The 18199-nt window shown below is 39.2% G+C and overlaps 1 protein-coding gene across 11 annotated transcripts in view; it reads right to left on the bottom strand.

Annotated features, from left to right (window-relative positions):
- DNAH12 (dynein axonemal heavy chain 12) overlaps positions 1-18199 on the bottom strand; it is a 174806-nt gene that overhangs the window by 115010 nt on the left and 41597 nt on the right. For all 11 annotated transcript variants that reach the window (XR_012471044.1, XM_074198897.1, XM_074198898.1 and 8 more), the window contains 12 exons: positions 17468-17602; positions 15987-16180; positions 14947-15190; positions 10361-10546; positions 9608-9808; positions 8661-8855; positions 7173-7294; positions 6796-7078; positions 5339-5458; positions 3423-3579; positions 2884-3056; positions 247-399 (listed from right to left, as the gene is read on the bottom strand). Coding sequence is in view for 10 of the 11 variants with exons in the window: in XM_074198897.1 (XP_074054998.1) it covers positions 247-399; positions 2884-3056; positions 3423-3579; positions 5339-5458; positions 6796-7078; positions 7173-7294; positions 8661-8855; positions 9608-9808; positions 10361-10546; positions 14947-15190; positions 15987-16180; positions 17468-17602 (2163 nt within the window). In the remaining variant the exon portion in view is untranslated. The remainder of the gene's footprint in view (positions 1-246; positions 400-2883; positions 3057-3422; positions 3580-5338; positions 5459-6795; positions 7079-7172; positions 7295-8660; positions 8856-9607; positions 9809-10360; positions 10547-14946; positions 15191-15986; positions 16181-17467; positions 17603-18199) is intronic.

Raw genomic sequence — 18199 nt, 5'->3', positions numbered from 1 at the left:
CCCCCACCACCCTCTGAGCCAACCCACTTCATTTCTGGGCAGCTCCAGTTGTTAGGAAGAGCTCTGCCATTTAAACCTGTTTATTTAAATAAAAGGGCCAAAGGATTGGAGCTATATCTTTATAGTTACACAAAGATTAGCAAGATAGTATAATTCTCAAATAGGATTCTGCATCAGAAAATCCACTGAGTCATTCATATAAATGTACCACACAGTATGTTTTTACCATCCTCTGACATTGATTACCTTTCCCATGGCCAAGTAATCCAAGCCATCAGAGCAGTTGAAGACAACACACTGGACAGCCAAGGCCTTGGCCAAGTCCTTAGTAGTTTCAGTTTTCCCTGTGCCTGCTGGGCCCTCAGGAGCTCCACCAAGATTAAGATAAAAGGCTCCTATCTGGAAAAAGTAAAAAGACTATTAAAAATGAATGAACTATTATTAAAATATTCCTGTGCTTGAAGGAAAACATGGCCACTGGCAATCTGTTTATAAAAGAATCACAGAGGTCATGGCCACCCTCATCAAAACTGTTGGGATCGGGGCAGCTAGGTGGTGCAGTGGATAAAGCACTGGCCCTGGAGTCAGGAGTACCTGGGTTCAAATCCGGTCTCAGACTCACCTAGCTGTGTGGCCTTGGGCAAGCCACTTAACCCTGTTTGCCTTGCAAAAAGCTAGAAAAAAAAAAAAACCGTTGGGATGCTTATGACCATGGATGTTGTCGGCTCCAGGAGAGTATACACAGTACAGATAGGTCAATAGCTTGTACAAGATCACGAGTTGAAAACCCCAGAATGAACAAACAGCATATGCCAGTAATCAGGCAATAAACATGAATTAATTACCTAGTATGGTTCAGGTGCTATGTTAAGCATGGAAGATTCAAAGAAAAAGCAAAAACAGTCTCTACCCACAATGAACTAACTATCTAAAAGCAACCTTATAAGAAATTCAAAGATCTTTTCCTATAGAATATAAACTCAGAAAGTACAACTGCCATCAAAGAGAAAACCCAAGGGGTGCAGCAGATTGACCTATTTAGCAAAGTCTAAGCACCCTGTGAAATATGGCCAATGACCAAGTGACCTGCAAGGTGGATGACTGGTGCAGTGGACAGAGCACCAGGCCTGGAGTCAGAAAGACCTGACATCAAATCTGACAGACACTGACTAGCTGTGTGACCCCAGGCAAGTCACTCCACCGGTTTGCCTCAATTTCCTAATACATAAAACAAACTGGAGAAGAAAATGGCACTCTAGCATCTTTTCCAACAAAATGCCAAATGAAGTTACAAAGAGGTATGCACAACTGAAAAAGGAAACAAATGACCTGCCCAGATTGGTCCAGCAGCCAGGCAGCAGAGTGACCTGCTTGGTCCGACCCAGCAGCAGCTGCCCAGTAACCAAGCAGCCCCCTAAACCCACCTCTATTGTGGCCATCCCAGACATCTTGAAGTCTGAGAGTAGCAAATCCATCCAGTAGAGGCAACAGGCTTGACGAGGAACCAGCCCAACTTGGTGGCAAAGTACCTCATTTGTCTTGGTGCCTTGTCTTCTTGCTTCATGAGGACTCTCCAAAAGAAAGGACAGACCCTAAGGCTTTGAGGCACCCTGGTCACATGTGTGACCCTCCAGATATGTCTCACTACAATAGGTAGCACATTAAATTTGAGACCCCCCCTCCCCACCAAGGGTTCAATATTCATTTATAGGAAACTTTGCAACTGTGTTCATGTTGTACAATCACAATAAATGCCTTTACTGGGAGGGAGGGGGTAAGGGGAAGAAACTTGAGGAGGATGGAGATAACTTCCATTTTGTCTGTGTGTCCCAACAACCAACACAGGACCAGCATAGAATACCAGCTTAATGGTATTCAAAAGCCAGCAGTTTTGAATTGAATATTTTACTTCTCCTATGGATCCTTATGAGACTGATATAATACCAGGTCTATCTTATATGAATTGTTTCTACACACAGGCAGAACTATTGACCATCTACAAAGTGGGATATCAGAGACAATGAAAGCACATACCTGCCTGAAATGATACCCCTCCTCAGCCAATCTGCCATGACACTTCCCTCCCTTCCGCCTGGAATTAAAATTCCCCACATTTGAGTTGTTCATGGGGTAAGTCACACAGGCGGATACATCGCCATCAGAAGAACACTTTTAATCTTCCCCAAAAGAGAGGAGAGATCCATCTCTCATTAGCCACTGCTAGCCGTGACTTTACTATGTTAAATGGTTGACACAATGAAAAACACCAAGGACTTAGCCTTCCCTGATGGAGTATAAAGACAGACCAAGAGGCTCTCATTGGAGGTGATCAATGGGCAGAGATATCATCAGCAAGCCTTGAATAACAAGCTTAGGACCAAACCCTTGAGGTGAACAGTGACAACAGAGCTGGAAGTATCCTATGGGAGATTCACAAAAGTTCAATGATCCATTTACTAACATTGTCCTAATCTTTCATGTATTCATTCAGTCAATCAACCAACCAACAAGCATTTATTAATGCTTATTAAATATCTCTTCTATGTCAGGGACCACACAAGGTACTAGGAGAAACTACACTAACACAATCCCAATCTTTAAGGAACTTAAAGTCTGCTGAGGGGATGGCAGAAGTAGAGGAGATCCACCATGTAAACAGACTGATAAATAAAGAATATCAAATAATAACTTCTGAAGTGGGGCACTAGGAACTGGGGGGGGGGGGAGCATGACAGGTCTCAAGGAAGAGGGCGCATCAACATTTCTTTTCCTTAAGACATACATAAAGATTATTCCATAACCATGCAAAGACATGAGTTTCAGGACTAACACTTCAATAATGTTATTTCTTCATTTTCATTTCAAGTGAATGGAAAAGCCTACCAAGGTCCGGTAGCATCTGTCAGTTAGAGGAGTGATGACAAGACGAGGAGAGTTGCCAAGGTACTCATAAGCATATTTGACGTTGCAGTTAATGATTCGAACCCGGACATTCTCCCGTTCCCAATAATATCTTAGTTGAGCAAGCCACTGGAAATCTGTATCACTTGAGACACCTAAGAAGATCATAATTAAAAGGAGAGAGAGAAAAAAATCCTTGAGAGGGGAAAAAGTTCCCCAAAAAAGAAACATTCAGAGTTTTTGTTTTTTTGTTTTTTAATTTGTTCAAGGTACGTATTAAAGAAAACTATTTGAAAGAGAAGAAAAATAGCCTTCTTGGGCTCCTAGATTTAAGGAAAGGATCTTAGAGGCTCTCTAATAGAAGCCCTTTATTTTACAAACACTAAAACTGAGGTTCAAAAGGAAATCAATGGCTGACCCATGGTCACACAGGCAGAAGTAAGGAAACACAGCACTAATGGCTGAATATCGATATCCTCTTGTCATTTGATCATGAAGATTTAAGAAAATAAATCTCATACCTATTTCAATCATGTCCATGACAACATCCCGGGCATGCACATCAATAGTGACCAAAGCCCCAAGAGTAATCCTAGTCTGTTTAGATAGTTTCCCTCGGACCAGGTTCACAATGTCATTGAGCTGAAGTTGAAGGTTTTTGTAGTATGTCCTCAAGCCCTACAAAAGAGAAAATACACAATGTGAAGTTACATTCTTTCAAAACATTCAAAAGCCACCATTTTATTTATACCACTTTTTAAAAAAAAAATTCTAAAAAGGGATAGAAAGTAATCATTTTATCTGTAAACTGACAAGATATAAAAAATGTAAGGGTTTTCTTAATGTGATTTTTTGCATACTTTTGGAAAGCATTTTCTAGGTATCTTCCTGGCACCATGTTTTGAAATGTCAAGCAGAAACATTAAAATATGCAAATAGGCATTGATATTAATATTCAAATGGATCTAAATTAAAATATATTGGCAAAATTAAGTGGCTCTGTGACCTGACGTGGATGTGTTTTATAATGATGAAGAACATCACTCATCCATGCAACTCCTAGTCATGGTCTCTTAATAAGTTATATATATGGATGGGGAGGTTGTAGGGGGAGAATCAGCCAATATATATCCTAGGGACACTTGCAGATGTCTCTTGGCATAGCAGTTATACTACTGAAGACAAGAGCTGGCCAACAGACATCTCACTCTCAACTTTCAATCAGACCAGTTTTTTTTTTATTCCATATTTCTTTAATACCATCTTTTGTTTCACTAGCTTTGTGGTGATGAAATCTTAGTCCTGGGCAGCCTATGGCAAACAGAAATATGGAAACTTATAACCTATGCCTCCATCTACTACTTTAACACATCTATGACCTCATCAAGACCAACAACTAACCCCATTGCAAATCTAGTCCAAGTACTCTTGATAAATCTCCACAAAGGCTAGATTCATTGTAGTCACTGTAGACTTGTTCCTCAGCCTCTTAAGATTCTCCAGGTATCAGAGCAGCCCCACCTTGCTACCACCTGACTAGCCCTTCTGGAGGACAAGTTGCCACTGGTATTCCATTCTCTAGAGTCTTCTTTTGCCTGCCAGGTGTTATCTCGGTTTCCCTTTGAATCACAATTTTGATTCTTAGGCAAATGTAATATTCTGTGACTCATCACCATCAGATACCTCCAAAAGATTCCTAGCATTAAAAGATGTTTTGTATTAAGGAGAAGCTTGGCACTGTTAAAGATGCTGCTCACTTTCCAAATGAGATTCAACTTGTTCCCTGTCCTATTCAATCCAAGGTTTGATTTAGAACTGTTCAAAAACATTTTACAAAGTCTTCTATTTCAAACCAATATTATCCATGCCTGTCACGTCTTTCTGCTAGGCCAGGTGACCAACTGAATGTTTGTGGAAACAATTTCTGGGCTCTTGTGTCCTCATAAAAGAAAATGACTTTTCCTTTATCCATTTCCCATTTTTTAGTGTCAGTATCTCATTTGAATAGGTCAGACCGAAGATGCAAACATTATATGCAGACTTCTTTTTTGTCTTTGTCCTAATTTATTTTTATCTTCACCATTCTTCTTTTGAAGGCATGGTTAATCTTGATTAATTGTTAATAATAATAATAAAAATAATCATTAACCAATCATTTTCTGCCTATTGAGATAATCTCTTGCAGATCAAAAAATTCACCAGATCCTGGCTGACCTGTTTCTGAATAGAATCTTGGTACTGAGTCGAGGCTAGATCTCAGCCTTGCCAGCCTAATGGACCCTGCTAGATCTTGTCCTCCCCTGCCATGGCCTCTGAGGCAATGATGAGCAGAATTTTCAAAGAAGCAAATTTGTGTCATGAGGACATAAACTGGCATTCTCCGGGAAACACAGAAATTTTTAAAAATTGACATTTTCAATTTCTCTAAGGGCTTTACCTCTCGTCCACCACTTATATTCTCTTGGGTCTCACTCGTCCAGTACATTTGAGAGACACAAAGTACCACCTGACCAGGCCATTCTCGTACCCAGTCTTTTCTTTCTGATTGTGGATAAGCCTGAAAAATGAAAACACATTATTTATTTTCAATCTTAATTCTCAAATAAGCCATCTAAAATATTATACATATGCAGTTCGGATTTAATCTAACATAAAAGAGGAGGTTGATGGTGGAACGAAAGAATACTCAGCAGCCAGCATCACTGATCTTGCTAAATCACTGAGAAATAACAAGGTAGAATAGAGAGAGACCTGGTTCAAGTATCTATTCTGAAAAAAAAAAACTGGCTTTTTAGAGCAAGTCAAACTTTCCAGTGTTCTAGGCAACTCTCTTAAGAGTCTAAGCTTCAGGGAAGGTGTCAAGCTTCCTGATCCTAGTGAAGTCACAAGACTAGTTCATGTCTCTAACTAGTACCAAGCATTTGGTTGACAAGAAAATACTTTAATGCATATTCCCTTGGGGAAACCACTGCATAGAACTTACAAAAAAATGATGGGAATCTGAGGAAGAGGTGGCCCTTCTCCCTTCTACTGATATAGAAAAACTGGATCTTGCCCAATGCACCCCTAGATTCTCAGGGAGCAGCTTTAAAAGAAAACAAAGCATTTCCCAGGAACTAAAATTCTTTGAAGGAATAAAACCCCAATTCTAGTCATTTTCAATGGCCAATAACTGAAGGGTCCCATCAAAATTTAATGAGCCTCCTTTCTGAGAACAACAGATAGATTGTCTGGGGGAAATATATTTTAGAGAAGAAAGTTGGTCGAGCATCAAGTGTTTGTTGGTTATGTTCATATAAAAGGCATCCCTACCTCTTTGACTTAATTATGCTAAATGGGGCCTATTTGGTCGTGGGCAACACGGGAATTTGCCTTTTCACTATGTTTATTTCTACAGGAAGTTGATTTTCTTTTTTCCAGTGGGGGAATGGTGAGATAGGAGGGAAAGAAATAAAATGCTTAATAATTGAAAATACATAATTGAAATACATTGAAAATACAATTTTTCTTAATTTTGATGATACAAACACTAATATATTAAAATATATTAGAAGAATTAAACTAGGTTTCTCAGTGTTTTAAAATGCTCACACAAACACACAGAGAAATCATGCTGTGAGGTTCAGAAGAAGACACTGAAAATGAAAATCACTTTATACATCTTAGGCCACAATATAAAGGTCAGTTGTTACTTTTGGTATTATCTAGTGAGAGGGTGGAGGAGAGGTGGAGCAGATTGGCAATTTCATTGGAAAAGAGACTTGTCAGAGTTGGACCATATAGTAGGCACTCAATAAATGTTTATCATCTTGACTGGGAGGCACTTAATAAGTGCTTGGTGATCAACATCTCTAAGAAAAACATGGCAGCTCTGGAAAGCCCTAGGACACATACCACCCGGGACAAGGAGATGACTTGGTGGATACTCTTCAGCATCAGATCCTCCACCTGAATGAGCCACTTTTCAACTGCTCCTCTGGCCTCAGCTGTGGAGATGAGGGAGATGAGCTCCACCCGCTCACCCTCTGTACTGTACATAGCCTTGATGTCCAGGTTGGGCAGGAACTCCAGTTTAGCAATGCCCTCAAAGCATTTCTTCAAGTGCGGCTGCACCCGGAGCGGGTCTTTGGTCTCAGACAAGATCTCAAGCATCTCATCATTGGACAAGAAGAAGAAACTAGAATGGGATAGATGAACACAGAAGATTTAGTCAAGGGGGACAAGGGACCACTGTCAGGGTTCTGACCATCCCCCAAGCCCAGCCAGCATACCGGGGGAAGAAAAGACGCTTTTTCTCCAGGTAGGCATTGAGTCCTTTCATGATTTTATCCAGAAGGTCATTGCAGTTCTGCAGCTTCTCCAGCAAGCCTGTCAAAGATGTGGCAGCAAGGACCTGAAAGAAGACAGGTTTGGTGTAGGATACAGGGATCAACTCCTATCCTAAAGGCTTCCTCCACTGAAGCAGATAGCAGCCCTATTCTATGATCATCAAGTTAGGCTCGAAGGGACCTGGAAAGCCATTGGGGATTTTACAAATGAGGGATCAGAGACCATCAAACAACCCAGAAGTCATACTGGTCTCTCCATCTTTGACCCTGCCCCCATAATTATATCCAAGCTGTTACCAGGGTTTTTTGAGAATCTCTTGAATATGCCCCCTCCTATCCTCTAAAATTGCTGTTCTTTGGGACAGAGTCTCATCACCTCATACCCAACCTATTACGAGAGCTACTGAGGGTCTGCCTGTCTTTAGTCCCACTCTGTTTAATAATTACCTAGCTGTGTGACCTTGGGCAAGTCACTTAAACTTAACCCCATTACCTTGCCAAAAACCAAAAAAATAAAAAATAAAAAAAAGTCAGGAAGACTGGGGGAAAGGTCAGTGAATGAGGACAGTAGAGAAGTCACTGATGACAGTCTTAGCAAAATGGGGAGGAGTGAAGTCCAATTACTGGGAGGTTTAAAGAGAGAGTGGTGGGTGAGAAAGTAAAGGCAGCTCTTACCTAGAAAGGGGAAATGTCTAGGTCAACAGCAAGAACAAGGGAAGACCAATGGAGGCAGGACATATGATTAATGAAAACCTTGATAGAGTAGTTTTCTGTGCTACAGAATCTACTCATTAAAATTATTTAGCTATCCATTAGAATTCAGACTGAAATTACCTTTCTTGGTATCATTAGTGCTTAAATTCATGCTAGCACACAGTATGCACTTAATAGATATTTATTGACTGTCTTAAGAGTAGGATCAATCAACAATTATTTATTAAGCACCTGCTGTGTACCAGACCTGAATTAGGCTCTGGTAATTCAAAAATCAAAATAAAACAGCCCTTATCATCAAGGGGCTCAATTCTACATTTTCAACATCCCCAACAAAAATTGATTTTATTCTCATTAAAAATATAACTGGTCCCCTCCCAACCTTTCCTGTCCTCTGACATGTTGTTATTGTCAGTCCTATATGATTCTGTGAAACCATGAACCACTACCCACCAGTACTGTCCATGGAGTTGTTTTTGGCAAAGATAACTTTCTCTAGTGAAGTAAGGCAAATAGCAATTAAATGAGTTGCCCAGGGTCACATAGCTAAATAAGTATCTGAAGCTGAATTTCAACTCAGATCGACTGTTAATTTTGTTTAATAAATCAGGAGATGGATATTAGATTCCCTAGTGGAAAGAAGCAGTAACTAACGCACTTCACCCAGGGAGGGTTGAGACCCTCCTTTGTTCCTCAGGGCTGCCTTAGCACCCTTACCTTTGGGTCTTTCGCACAGTACTTCATGACATCCCTCCAGTGTCTGTCCACCGTCAGGAACTGTCGTCCTTCCTCGGGCATCTGCTGCATGATGTCCTCAGAGCAGAAGATGGGTTCCAGGTAGAGCCACTGAGCCTGCACCTTCAGCCACTCATCAATGGTCTCTTGAATTCGAATCAGCCTGTCCTCCCAGGCCTTCAAAGAATTAGAGGTTCCAACTATGCAGAGATGCTAAAAGACTGGCAGCTTCTCAGAACCCAATATGCCCCATAATCATTTCCACGGAATGTGTCCCATGGAGTTGGTCGGAGGACTCCAATCTGGCCTGAAACCTTGGCATGGTAAAATCCTATCTATGGGGCTCTGGACAACTTCCTTTACCCCTCATAGTTTCTTTACATCAAAGAAGTGAGAGGCGAGGTGTGATAAGAGGGGAATATAGCACCCCAAACCCGCCATCACAGAAAATAAGGGACAGATGATAGCAGGTTAACTCAGAGAAACATGGAAAGACTTGTATGAGTTGAGGCAAAGTAGAGTTAAAAGAAAAAAATAAGACAATATGCATTCATGTACATTTATAAATATAAATACATAAATATAAATGTATATTTTAATGCAATGGCTAAGGCCTATACCATACCCTACATAACCAAAGATAAATTCTTCCTTTCTTCCTTTCTGTTACTAATTCCTCAATTATAAAATGAAAAGTGACACACCATGAGATGATTTTGCTTCAGGTCCCACAGAGAGATTTATAAGAGGATTTGTTTGGGAAGTATGTGTTGTAAGTAAACAAAAAAATATCTAGACAAAATAAATTTGGGAGTTTGTAGTGTTCAATGTTTGTGCTCTATTCCTCATACAGCTGCTGTGATAATATCTACAGAAATGAAAAACAGGAGAAAAAGGAATGACCAGACCAGAAGCCACATTAACTCTACCTTGCTCTCTTTTTCAAATGGCTTGATAAAGGGTGAGCCTCTCATTGTTTGAGTCTTGATGATCTGATCCTCCAGGATGGCCTGAATCTCATCCACAGCAGAAAGAATACTGACTCCAGTCTCTCGATATGGACTAATGTGAAAACTGATGTCATCCCATACTTGTATCATTGTGTTCATAGCTTTCTCTAAGGAGAATTCCTAGGAAGACCAGACAAGTGGTAATCAAGACACTTGGTTTTCTTCTAGAGTAGAGGACCCAAGTTCTAATCTTGATTCAGTCAGTCATTTTTTACATGACCCTTGGAAGACCATTTAACCCTTTCTGGGTCCCCATTTCCCCATACAGACAATGAGGACAAAGGGTTACTTTCAAAAGGAGCTTGGAGACCTTCTGATCCAGTTTCCTCATTCTACAGATGAGGTCTCTGAAGAAGCTATGCTCCTATCTGCCATTTATACAACATCCTAAGGTTTTCAAAGTACTTTTCAAATATATCCCATGTAATCCTTATGGCAACCTGAACTCATGTCTTCTGATTCTATCCAATGTACCACCCAACTGTCCTCAAAAGTTAAAGTAATAATGTGATACATCTTTAAATGCCAAGAAATTCATTGATACCAATGATATGATAGCCCACTCTCTAGCCAACAATAACCTGACCAACAAAGTAAAAGATGGCTTCCCCCACAACCCAGGAACAGCAATGCCAACCCACACTGGGCATTTTTAATCCCTTTCCCACTTGCCTTGCTCGCCCCAGCACTGATGACTTCAAATTTGTCCAGGAATGGGTCAAGGTTGAGTTTTAATACTTTTCTGAGAGTGGTTCCTGAATCTGGAGTTAAATCAAAACCTGCAATTTCAGACATCTCTTGCCAATGGCGAGCTCTCAAACCTGGATTACACAGTATGGTGACAGTAGGAATATTTTCCTAATTATGAAAAAAGATATCATCATCATCATCATTATTATTATTAAAAAGCAATACAAGATTGTCTACTTCATTGAGACTTACGCTTTAAATATATAATCAAATAAACTCATTCCATCAACCTGTTCCACAAAGCTAAATAGAATTTCTCAACATTTTTTAAAATATTTGCTGACTTACGAAACCAATTATTTTTAGGAGCAATATTCCAATTTATCAACTAACTTAACAACACCCTTCCCCAGTTAGTACTTTCTCCTGGTTTCTCATTCATGTTCCGCTCATCCCATCTCTCCTTAACCTCTTCCTTTCAATAGGTCCTTTGGAACCCCCATTCAATCAGGAAGATGCTTCCCTTCATCTCTTCCCATCTCTTTGTGCCCATGAAAAACTGGTTACCTCCTTTCCCAACCCCAGAATATACTTCATCCCTGGTTCCACTCTCTCTAGAACTGCCCCTTTCACCCACTACTCTTCCAAATTTACAAAACTTAGCCCAGGGTGACCCAGGGTGGGCACCTAACAAATGTTTAGTAAGTCCTTCCCAATTTCTTTCAAGAATGCCCTTCACCTCAAGTATCCAGGTAGTGGTCAAACCCTATTGTTCTACCCCCCCCCACTTCTCTTCAGCCCCTACTATTCCATCTGACCTCTTCCATCAGTAGAAGGACTGAGAGGGGAAGCACAAATAGTACACTGCTGTGTAACCTCACAAATTCTATGGACACAAGCAATGGCCTGGCGACAAGCAAGGTCAGTGAGAGGATTGGTCAGATGGCACCTCCCAAGTTTGGTGCTGAAATCTCAAAGGAACCAGGCAAAAACCTCTAGTTTGTTGCATCAATCATTAGGAAGAATTTTCTGAAAGATGTACTAGATCCACATGGTGTAAGAGGCACGAATAGTCAGACTGTGATCTCAAGAGAGATTTACATTCATGGACAACTAAGATATCCTAAGGGACAGAACAATGAAGGCCATATGCTAAGTAGTGCAGAGCTATCTCTCCTATAGATCACCTGAGAACAAAATAACGTCAAAATGGGTACATGATTTATTCATGAAAGGTATGCCTTGCAAAAACAAATCACAAAGTCAATCAAAAGAGCAAGGAATAGTTTACCTGTCAGATCTATGGAGAGAAGAAGAATGTATGACCAAATAAGAAAGCAAATATTATGAAATACAAAATGTATAATTTTTTATTACATTAAATTGAAAAGTTTATGCACAAATAAAACCCAAGCAATCAAGATTAGAAGGAAAGGAGAAAGACAGGAAACAATTTTTTACAACCAGTGTTTCTGATCAATGCCTCATTTCTAAATTATAGAAAGAACTGAGTCAAACTTATAATACAAGTCATTTCCCATTAAATAGCAAATGGTCAAAGGATAGGAATTCTCAGATAAATTAAAGCCATCTATAATCATATGAAAAAAATGTCCTAAATCACTATTAGAGAAATGTAAATTAAAATAACTCTGAATAAAAAAAAAAACAACAACTCTGAGGTACCACCTCAAATCTAGTGGCTAATAGACAGAAAAGAGAAATGATCAATGTTGGAGGGGCTGTGGAAAAACTGGGACATTAATGCATTGTTGGTGGAGTTGTGAATTGATTCAACCACTCTGAAGAGCAATGGAACTATGCCCCAAATGACTATAAAATTGTGAATACTCTTTGATTCAGCAATACCATTACTAGGTCTGTATCCCAAAAAAGATCATTAAAAGGAGGGAAAAAACCCAACATTTTCAAAAATATTCATAGCAGCTCTTTTTTGCAGTAACAAAGAATTGGAAATTGAGGGAATGCCTATCAATTGGGGAATGGTCAAACAAGTTATGCCATACGAATGTGATGGAATACAACTGTTCTGTTAGAAATCATGGGCAGACAAAGGGCAACAAAAATTTGCATAGCCTTTGATCCAGCAATACTACTACTGGGTCTATACCCTGAAGAGATGATGAAAAAGGCTAAAAACATCACTTGTACAAAAATATTCATAGCAGCCCTGTTTGTGGTGAAAAAGAAGTGGAAATCAAGTAAATGTCCTTCAACTGGGGAATGGCTTAGCAAACTGTGGTATATGTATGTTAAGGAACACTATTGTTCTATTAGAAACCAGGAGGGATGGGAATTCAGGGAAGCCTAGAGGGATTTGCATGAACTGATGCTGAGTGAGATGAGCAGAACCAGAAAAACATTGTACACCCTAACAGCAACATGGGGGTGATGATCAACCTTGATGGACTTGCTCATTCCATCAGTGCAACAATCAGGGACAATTTTGGGTTATCTGTGATGGAGAATACCATCTGTATCCAGAGAAAGAATTATGCACTTTGAACAAAGACCAAAGACTATTACCTTCAAATTAGAAAAAAAAACCGTTATCTTTTTATGTAATTTTACTATCTTATACTTTATTTTTCTTCCTTAAGGATATGATTTCTCTGTCATCATATTCAACTGAGATCAGTGTATAACATGGAACCAATACAAAGACTAACAGAATGCCTTCTGTGGGAGTGGGGGGGAGGGAAGCATGAATGGGGGAAAATTATAAACAAATAAAATCTTTCTTTAAAAAGTTTTGAAATTAAAAAAATGAAAAATGAAAAAAAAAATCATGAGCAGAGCAGCTAGGTGGTGCACTAGATAGAGCACAGGACCCGGAATCAGGAGGACCTGAGTTCAAATGCACCCTCAGACACTTAATAATTACCTAGCTGTGTGGCCTTGGGCAAGCCACTTAACCCCATTGCCTTGCAAAAAAAAAAATCATGAGCAGGCAGAGTTCAGAAAAAGCTGTAAAGACTTGTATGAACTGATGCTGAGTAAAGTAAGTAGAACCAGGAGAACATTGTGCAGCAAAATTGTGAGATGATCAACAAAGTCAGCACAGTGATCAAAGACAATTCTGAAAGTCTTGTGTGGAAAATGCCAACCACATTTAGAAAAAGAACCCATAGAATTTGAATGAGGATCAAAGCATATGATTCTTGCTTTTTAAAATGTGCTTTTTGCTTTTTCTTTCTCGTGGTTTTTGCCTTTTATTCTGATTCTTTTTTTCACAGTATAACTAATATGGAAATATGTGGAACATGATTGTACATGTGATACATTACTTGCTATCTTATGGAGGGGGAGGGAAAGGCAGAAGGGAGAAACTTTTATAAAAATGAATGTGGAAAACTATCTTTGCTTATAATTAAAAATATTTTTTTTAAATCTCAGGAGTCTATGTTCTAAGGGTCATCAAGGAAAGAAAAAGGAAGAGAGAAGAGCACTGTAAAGTGACGGAGTAAAAAGGCACATGCTACATATTGGGGACAACTATAAACTTGTGGTGAATAAAGAACTAAAATATGAAGGATCTTTGAATGCCACACAAAAGAATTTCCCATGATTTTCCAGTCCAGTTACAGGAGATAAGTCTGTCCCATGCCTGGAATGGACTCTCTCTTTCCCGTTGCTTCTTAAAATCAATAGTTTCTGGGACAGCTAGGTGACACAGTGGATACAGTCAGGAGAACCTGAGTTCAAATTTAGCCTCAGACACTTAATAATTACCTAGCTGTATGACCTGGTAAGACACTAACCCCACTGCCTTAAATAAATAAATAAAAAGAATCAATAGTTTCTTTCACTGATGCTGATCGAGATGAGTAGAACCAGAAAAACACTGCACACCCTAAAAGCAACATGGAAATGATGATCAACTTTGATGGACTTGCTCATTCCATCAGTACAACAACCAGGGACAATTTTGGGATATCTGTGATGGAGAATACCATCTGTATCCTGGGAAAGAATTGTGGAGTTTGAACAAAGACCAAAGATTATTACCTTTAATTTAAAAAAAAAAATGTTATCTTATTATGTAATTCTGCTATATCTCATACTATGTGTCTTTTCCTTAAGGATATGATTTTTCTCTCATCACATTCAACTTAAATCAATGCATACTACAGGAATGACATAAAGACTAACAAACTGTCTTCTGTGGGGGGGAGGGAAGCAAGATTGGGGGAAAAATTATAAAACTCAAAATAAATAAAACCTTTCTAAAATTAAAAAAAATAGTTTCCTTCAAAGTTCATCTCAAAGACCTTCCATATTCATTCTTCATGAGGTCTTTCTGGCACTCTTGTTCACTGAACATCATCTTGCAATGACTGGTCATATGTTTTGCACTAACTTATATGTGCACATATTGGTGTGGGGGTGTGGGGTTCTCATAATAGACTGTAAGCTTCTTGAGGGCAGGGCTGATTTTTATCTTTGCATTCTTGGAGCCAGTACAGAAAGCACATACTAGAGGCTGATTGATAATTGGTTAATTGATAGAGGGGAATGCTCCAACAGTCCTGTTATTGGTATCTTACCTTAAAGGTTTTGATCTGCTCCATGACTGCATCACACATTACAACAGTTGGGTTATCTTTAATTTCTTCCTCTATTTTTTCATCAGTTAAGGAACGCCTTCCTGCTGCCTTTCTTTTTTCTTGTGCTTCTTTCTTTTGCTTCAACTGGAAGAACCTCATGCTCTTGTAAACTTCTCTTAAAAATTCATCCACATCAGTTTCCATACTTTCTCCATTAAGGTCCAGGAAGCCTCCGTCCATCCACCTGGAGAGAAGGGGAAATTATAGACAATTTCAAAGACCTTTAGAGTTGGAAGGGACCTTAACCATCACCTCATTAAACCTCTCCATGTTTGTAGATAAGGAAATAAGCCAGGAGATGCCAAAGGATTGTTTGAGATCACATAGTCCATCAGAGGTAGAACCAGAGGGAGGAACCAGGGTTCCTGACTCCAGCTCCCATGTCCATTCAGCTGCATCAAGTTTCATTTGGTGAATGTGGGATCTGGATTCACAAAGAAGAGATTTCAGATTTTACTGTCCAATTTCAATTTCACCCTCACAATTCTTAGAAAGAGGATCAAGAAAAACACAGTATTTATTGACTGCAAACCCCAACTATGGATCTGGGGGAAGGGAGGTCATGTGGACCCAGGATATACACTCCATGTTTCCCTAACAAATCTCCAAACAGACAGGAAAAAAAATACATTTAGAGAATCATAATTCTTCTCCTTAACTCTGTGTGATCTTGTACATTTCACGTCTCTACCCTTCCATTTTTATCATCCATAAAGTAAAGGAATTGGCAAATATAGCCTCTAAGATTCCTTCCAGAACTAAATCTATGAATGATCTTATGAACCTCAAAGTGTAAAATTCATAATTTTTTTAAAAACCATAAATAATCATATATTCAGTAGGTGCATCTCAAAAAAAGAGTCAAACACATGGGATTGAGTTCATCTGTAAGTTCCATTTTGAAGCACTTGTTCAAGAAAAATAAAATCAATTCATGTTTTGAGTTTTTCACGTTTCATTAAAATACCAGTGAGAATTACCGTTTTTCTGTTCGTTGCCATTTCAGAATGAAATTAAAGAACTTCTGATAGGGTTCAATGCTGACTTTTAACTTGTCCAGTTCAGGATATTTTGTCAATTCCCATTTAAAGAGTGTTTCTTCTTTATTAATAAAAGCTACCATATCATCCGCGTCCTGAATACGCTTTTGCAGTAATCGCACATCCATCACATACTGAAAGAAGAAAAATATTCAGTTCAGATTAGAGAAGTAGGAATGCATAATTCTAAGAGCTTAAATAAGTTTATATTTACTGGGTATTAAAAAAATGTAATTACGAGGCACATGCTACATGATGATGGGCCCTCCATAGTCTTATACTTGGATTGAAAAGAAAATTAAGCTCACAAGAAGTGTCAAGATGGGGAAAGAAGGAACAGAGAGCAATCTGAGAAAGAGCCACGTTCAATCTAAGCCAAGATTGTGATCTATGAAAATCAAAGCTATCTTTAGCTGCAGGAGGGAAGGGTGGTGTGCCCAACTGGAGAGGTGATCAACCATTCTGCCTGCCACACTTTAGGAAGAATATTAATAAGGCAGAGAGGGCCCCATAGAAGCCAACAAAACCATCCAAGGATCAGCTGGAAGAGCTAGGGAAGTTCAGTCTAGAGTAGAGAAACTGTCTTTCAGTGTATAAATTACAACCTCGCAGCAGATTTGAATTTATTCTATTCATCCCTCAAGGGCAGAAATGAAAAGAGGTAAACTGAGACTTCCTGACAAGTGGAACAAGGTACAGGAAGGGCTTGGGGCCAGACTTCATCACAGGCCTTCAAGTTGAGGCAAGAGGGCTCCTTGGTCAGGGTGCTGCAAAGATGGATGGACCTGGATGTCTCCAGATCCTCTAATCTGGGATGCTCCCTGAGGGCACGGACTGATATTCTGCTGTCATTGTGTCTCTCCAGAAAATGTCATTGTGCCAGAGAAGTAATGAGGACTTGCTGAACTGAATAAACTAGACAACTTTCCTAATTAAGAAATCTATTATTACTGGGAGGAGGGACTGGGTGGGAACATGGGGAGGGAGAATGGCTGTTCTGATCCTATCCAAGAGTTTTAAATGGCTTTTTTTAAGTTTTTAAAATGTTTTAAAAAGTTGCTAAAATGTATCCCATACTAAATAGTTGACTAAAATAATTAAATCAAAGATCGAAGAGAACCTCAGGGCCACCATTTGTCTTTGGCATCAATAAGAGCTTTCCAAAAACACACAGATTTTTCTACCTTTAAGTTTTGGAAATGAGATGCAGAATAAGACCTATGATTGCAATATTCTTGGGCACTCCCAGGGAGACAATTCCATTTCCCAGCATAGATGGATGCCTGGCCTATCACTCTGAGGTCATTGAGATGCTAAGTGATGTGCCCAGGATCAATGCTAGTGTGGGCAAGAGGCAGAATCTGAACCCATATCTTTTGACACAGAGACTACTACACTCTGACAGACTGTGAGCATCTGACCTGCTGCATCCGCTCCAATTCTGCATACTCTGTAAACTCTTCCATGCGCCGAGATTCTTTTTCAATCTCCAAAATAAGTTTCTCCCTCTTGGCCACCAAATCGGTCTCACCTTTCCGTTTGGCATCCTCAATTAGCTTTGTAAAACAGAATTGGGTTGTGTTAGTGACCTCCTTATATTTAGCAAGCATGCCCTAGAAATTCCTAACTTGGAATACAGTGATAAAAATGGAAAGAAAAGCATGATAAATATGAAAACAAAATATTACTGGCTACAAGTTATTATAATTCCAAGTTATAAAAATGCAGGACTGTCAACAGAACCCTGTATAAGCTGGTTTTGCCCAACTGTTCTTCCAATCAATCAATAAACATTTATTAAACCAGAGTATATGTTCTAGACACCATGCTAAACACTGAGGATACAAAAAGACAAAAGATAGTCTCTGTCCTCAAGGAACTCACAATCTAATGAGGGAGATATTGTTACAAGAGAGGGTAAGATAAATTGGGGAAAATAGTGAAAACAAACGGCTTCAATATTTTGAAAAAAATGTAATACATTCACAAGACCTAGCAGCTTCTACTCTAAAAGACTACAGGTCTTGGAACATTATGTTTCAAAAAACAAAAGAAGTGAGGTTATGTCCAAAAATAGCTTACCCAACAAAAAAAAAGACATTTGATGAACTGAAAGACTTTCAAGTATTTATAACAAAAAGACCAGAACTCAA

This window comes from Macrotis lagotis, chromosome 8, assembly GCF_037893015.1.
Source record: "Macrotis lagotis isolate mMagLag1 chromosome 8, bilby.v1.9.chrom.fasta, whole genome shotgun sequence".
Lineage (NCBI taxonomy): Eukaryota > Metazoa > Chordata > Mammalia > Peramelemorphia > Peramelidae > Macrotis > Macrotis lagotis.
This window is presented reverse-complemented; position numbering and strand designations above follow the sequence as displayed.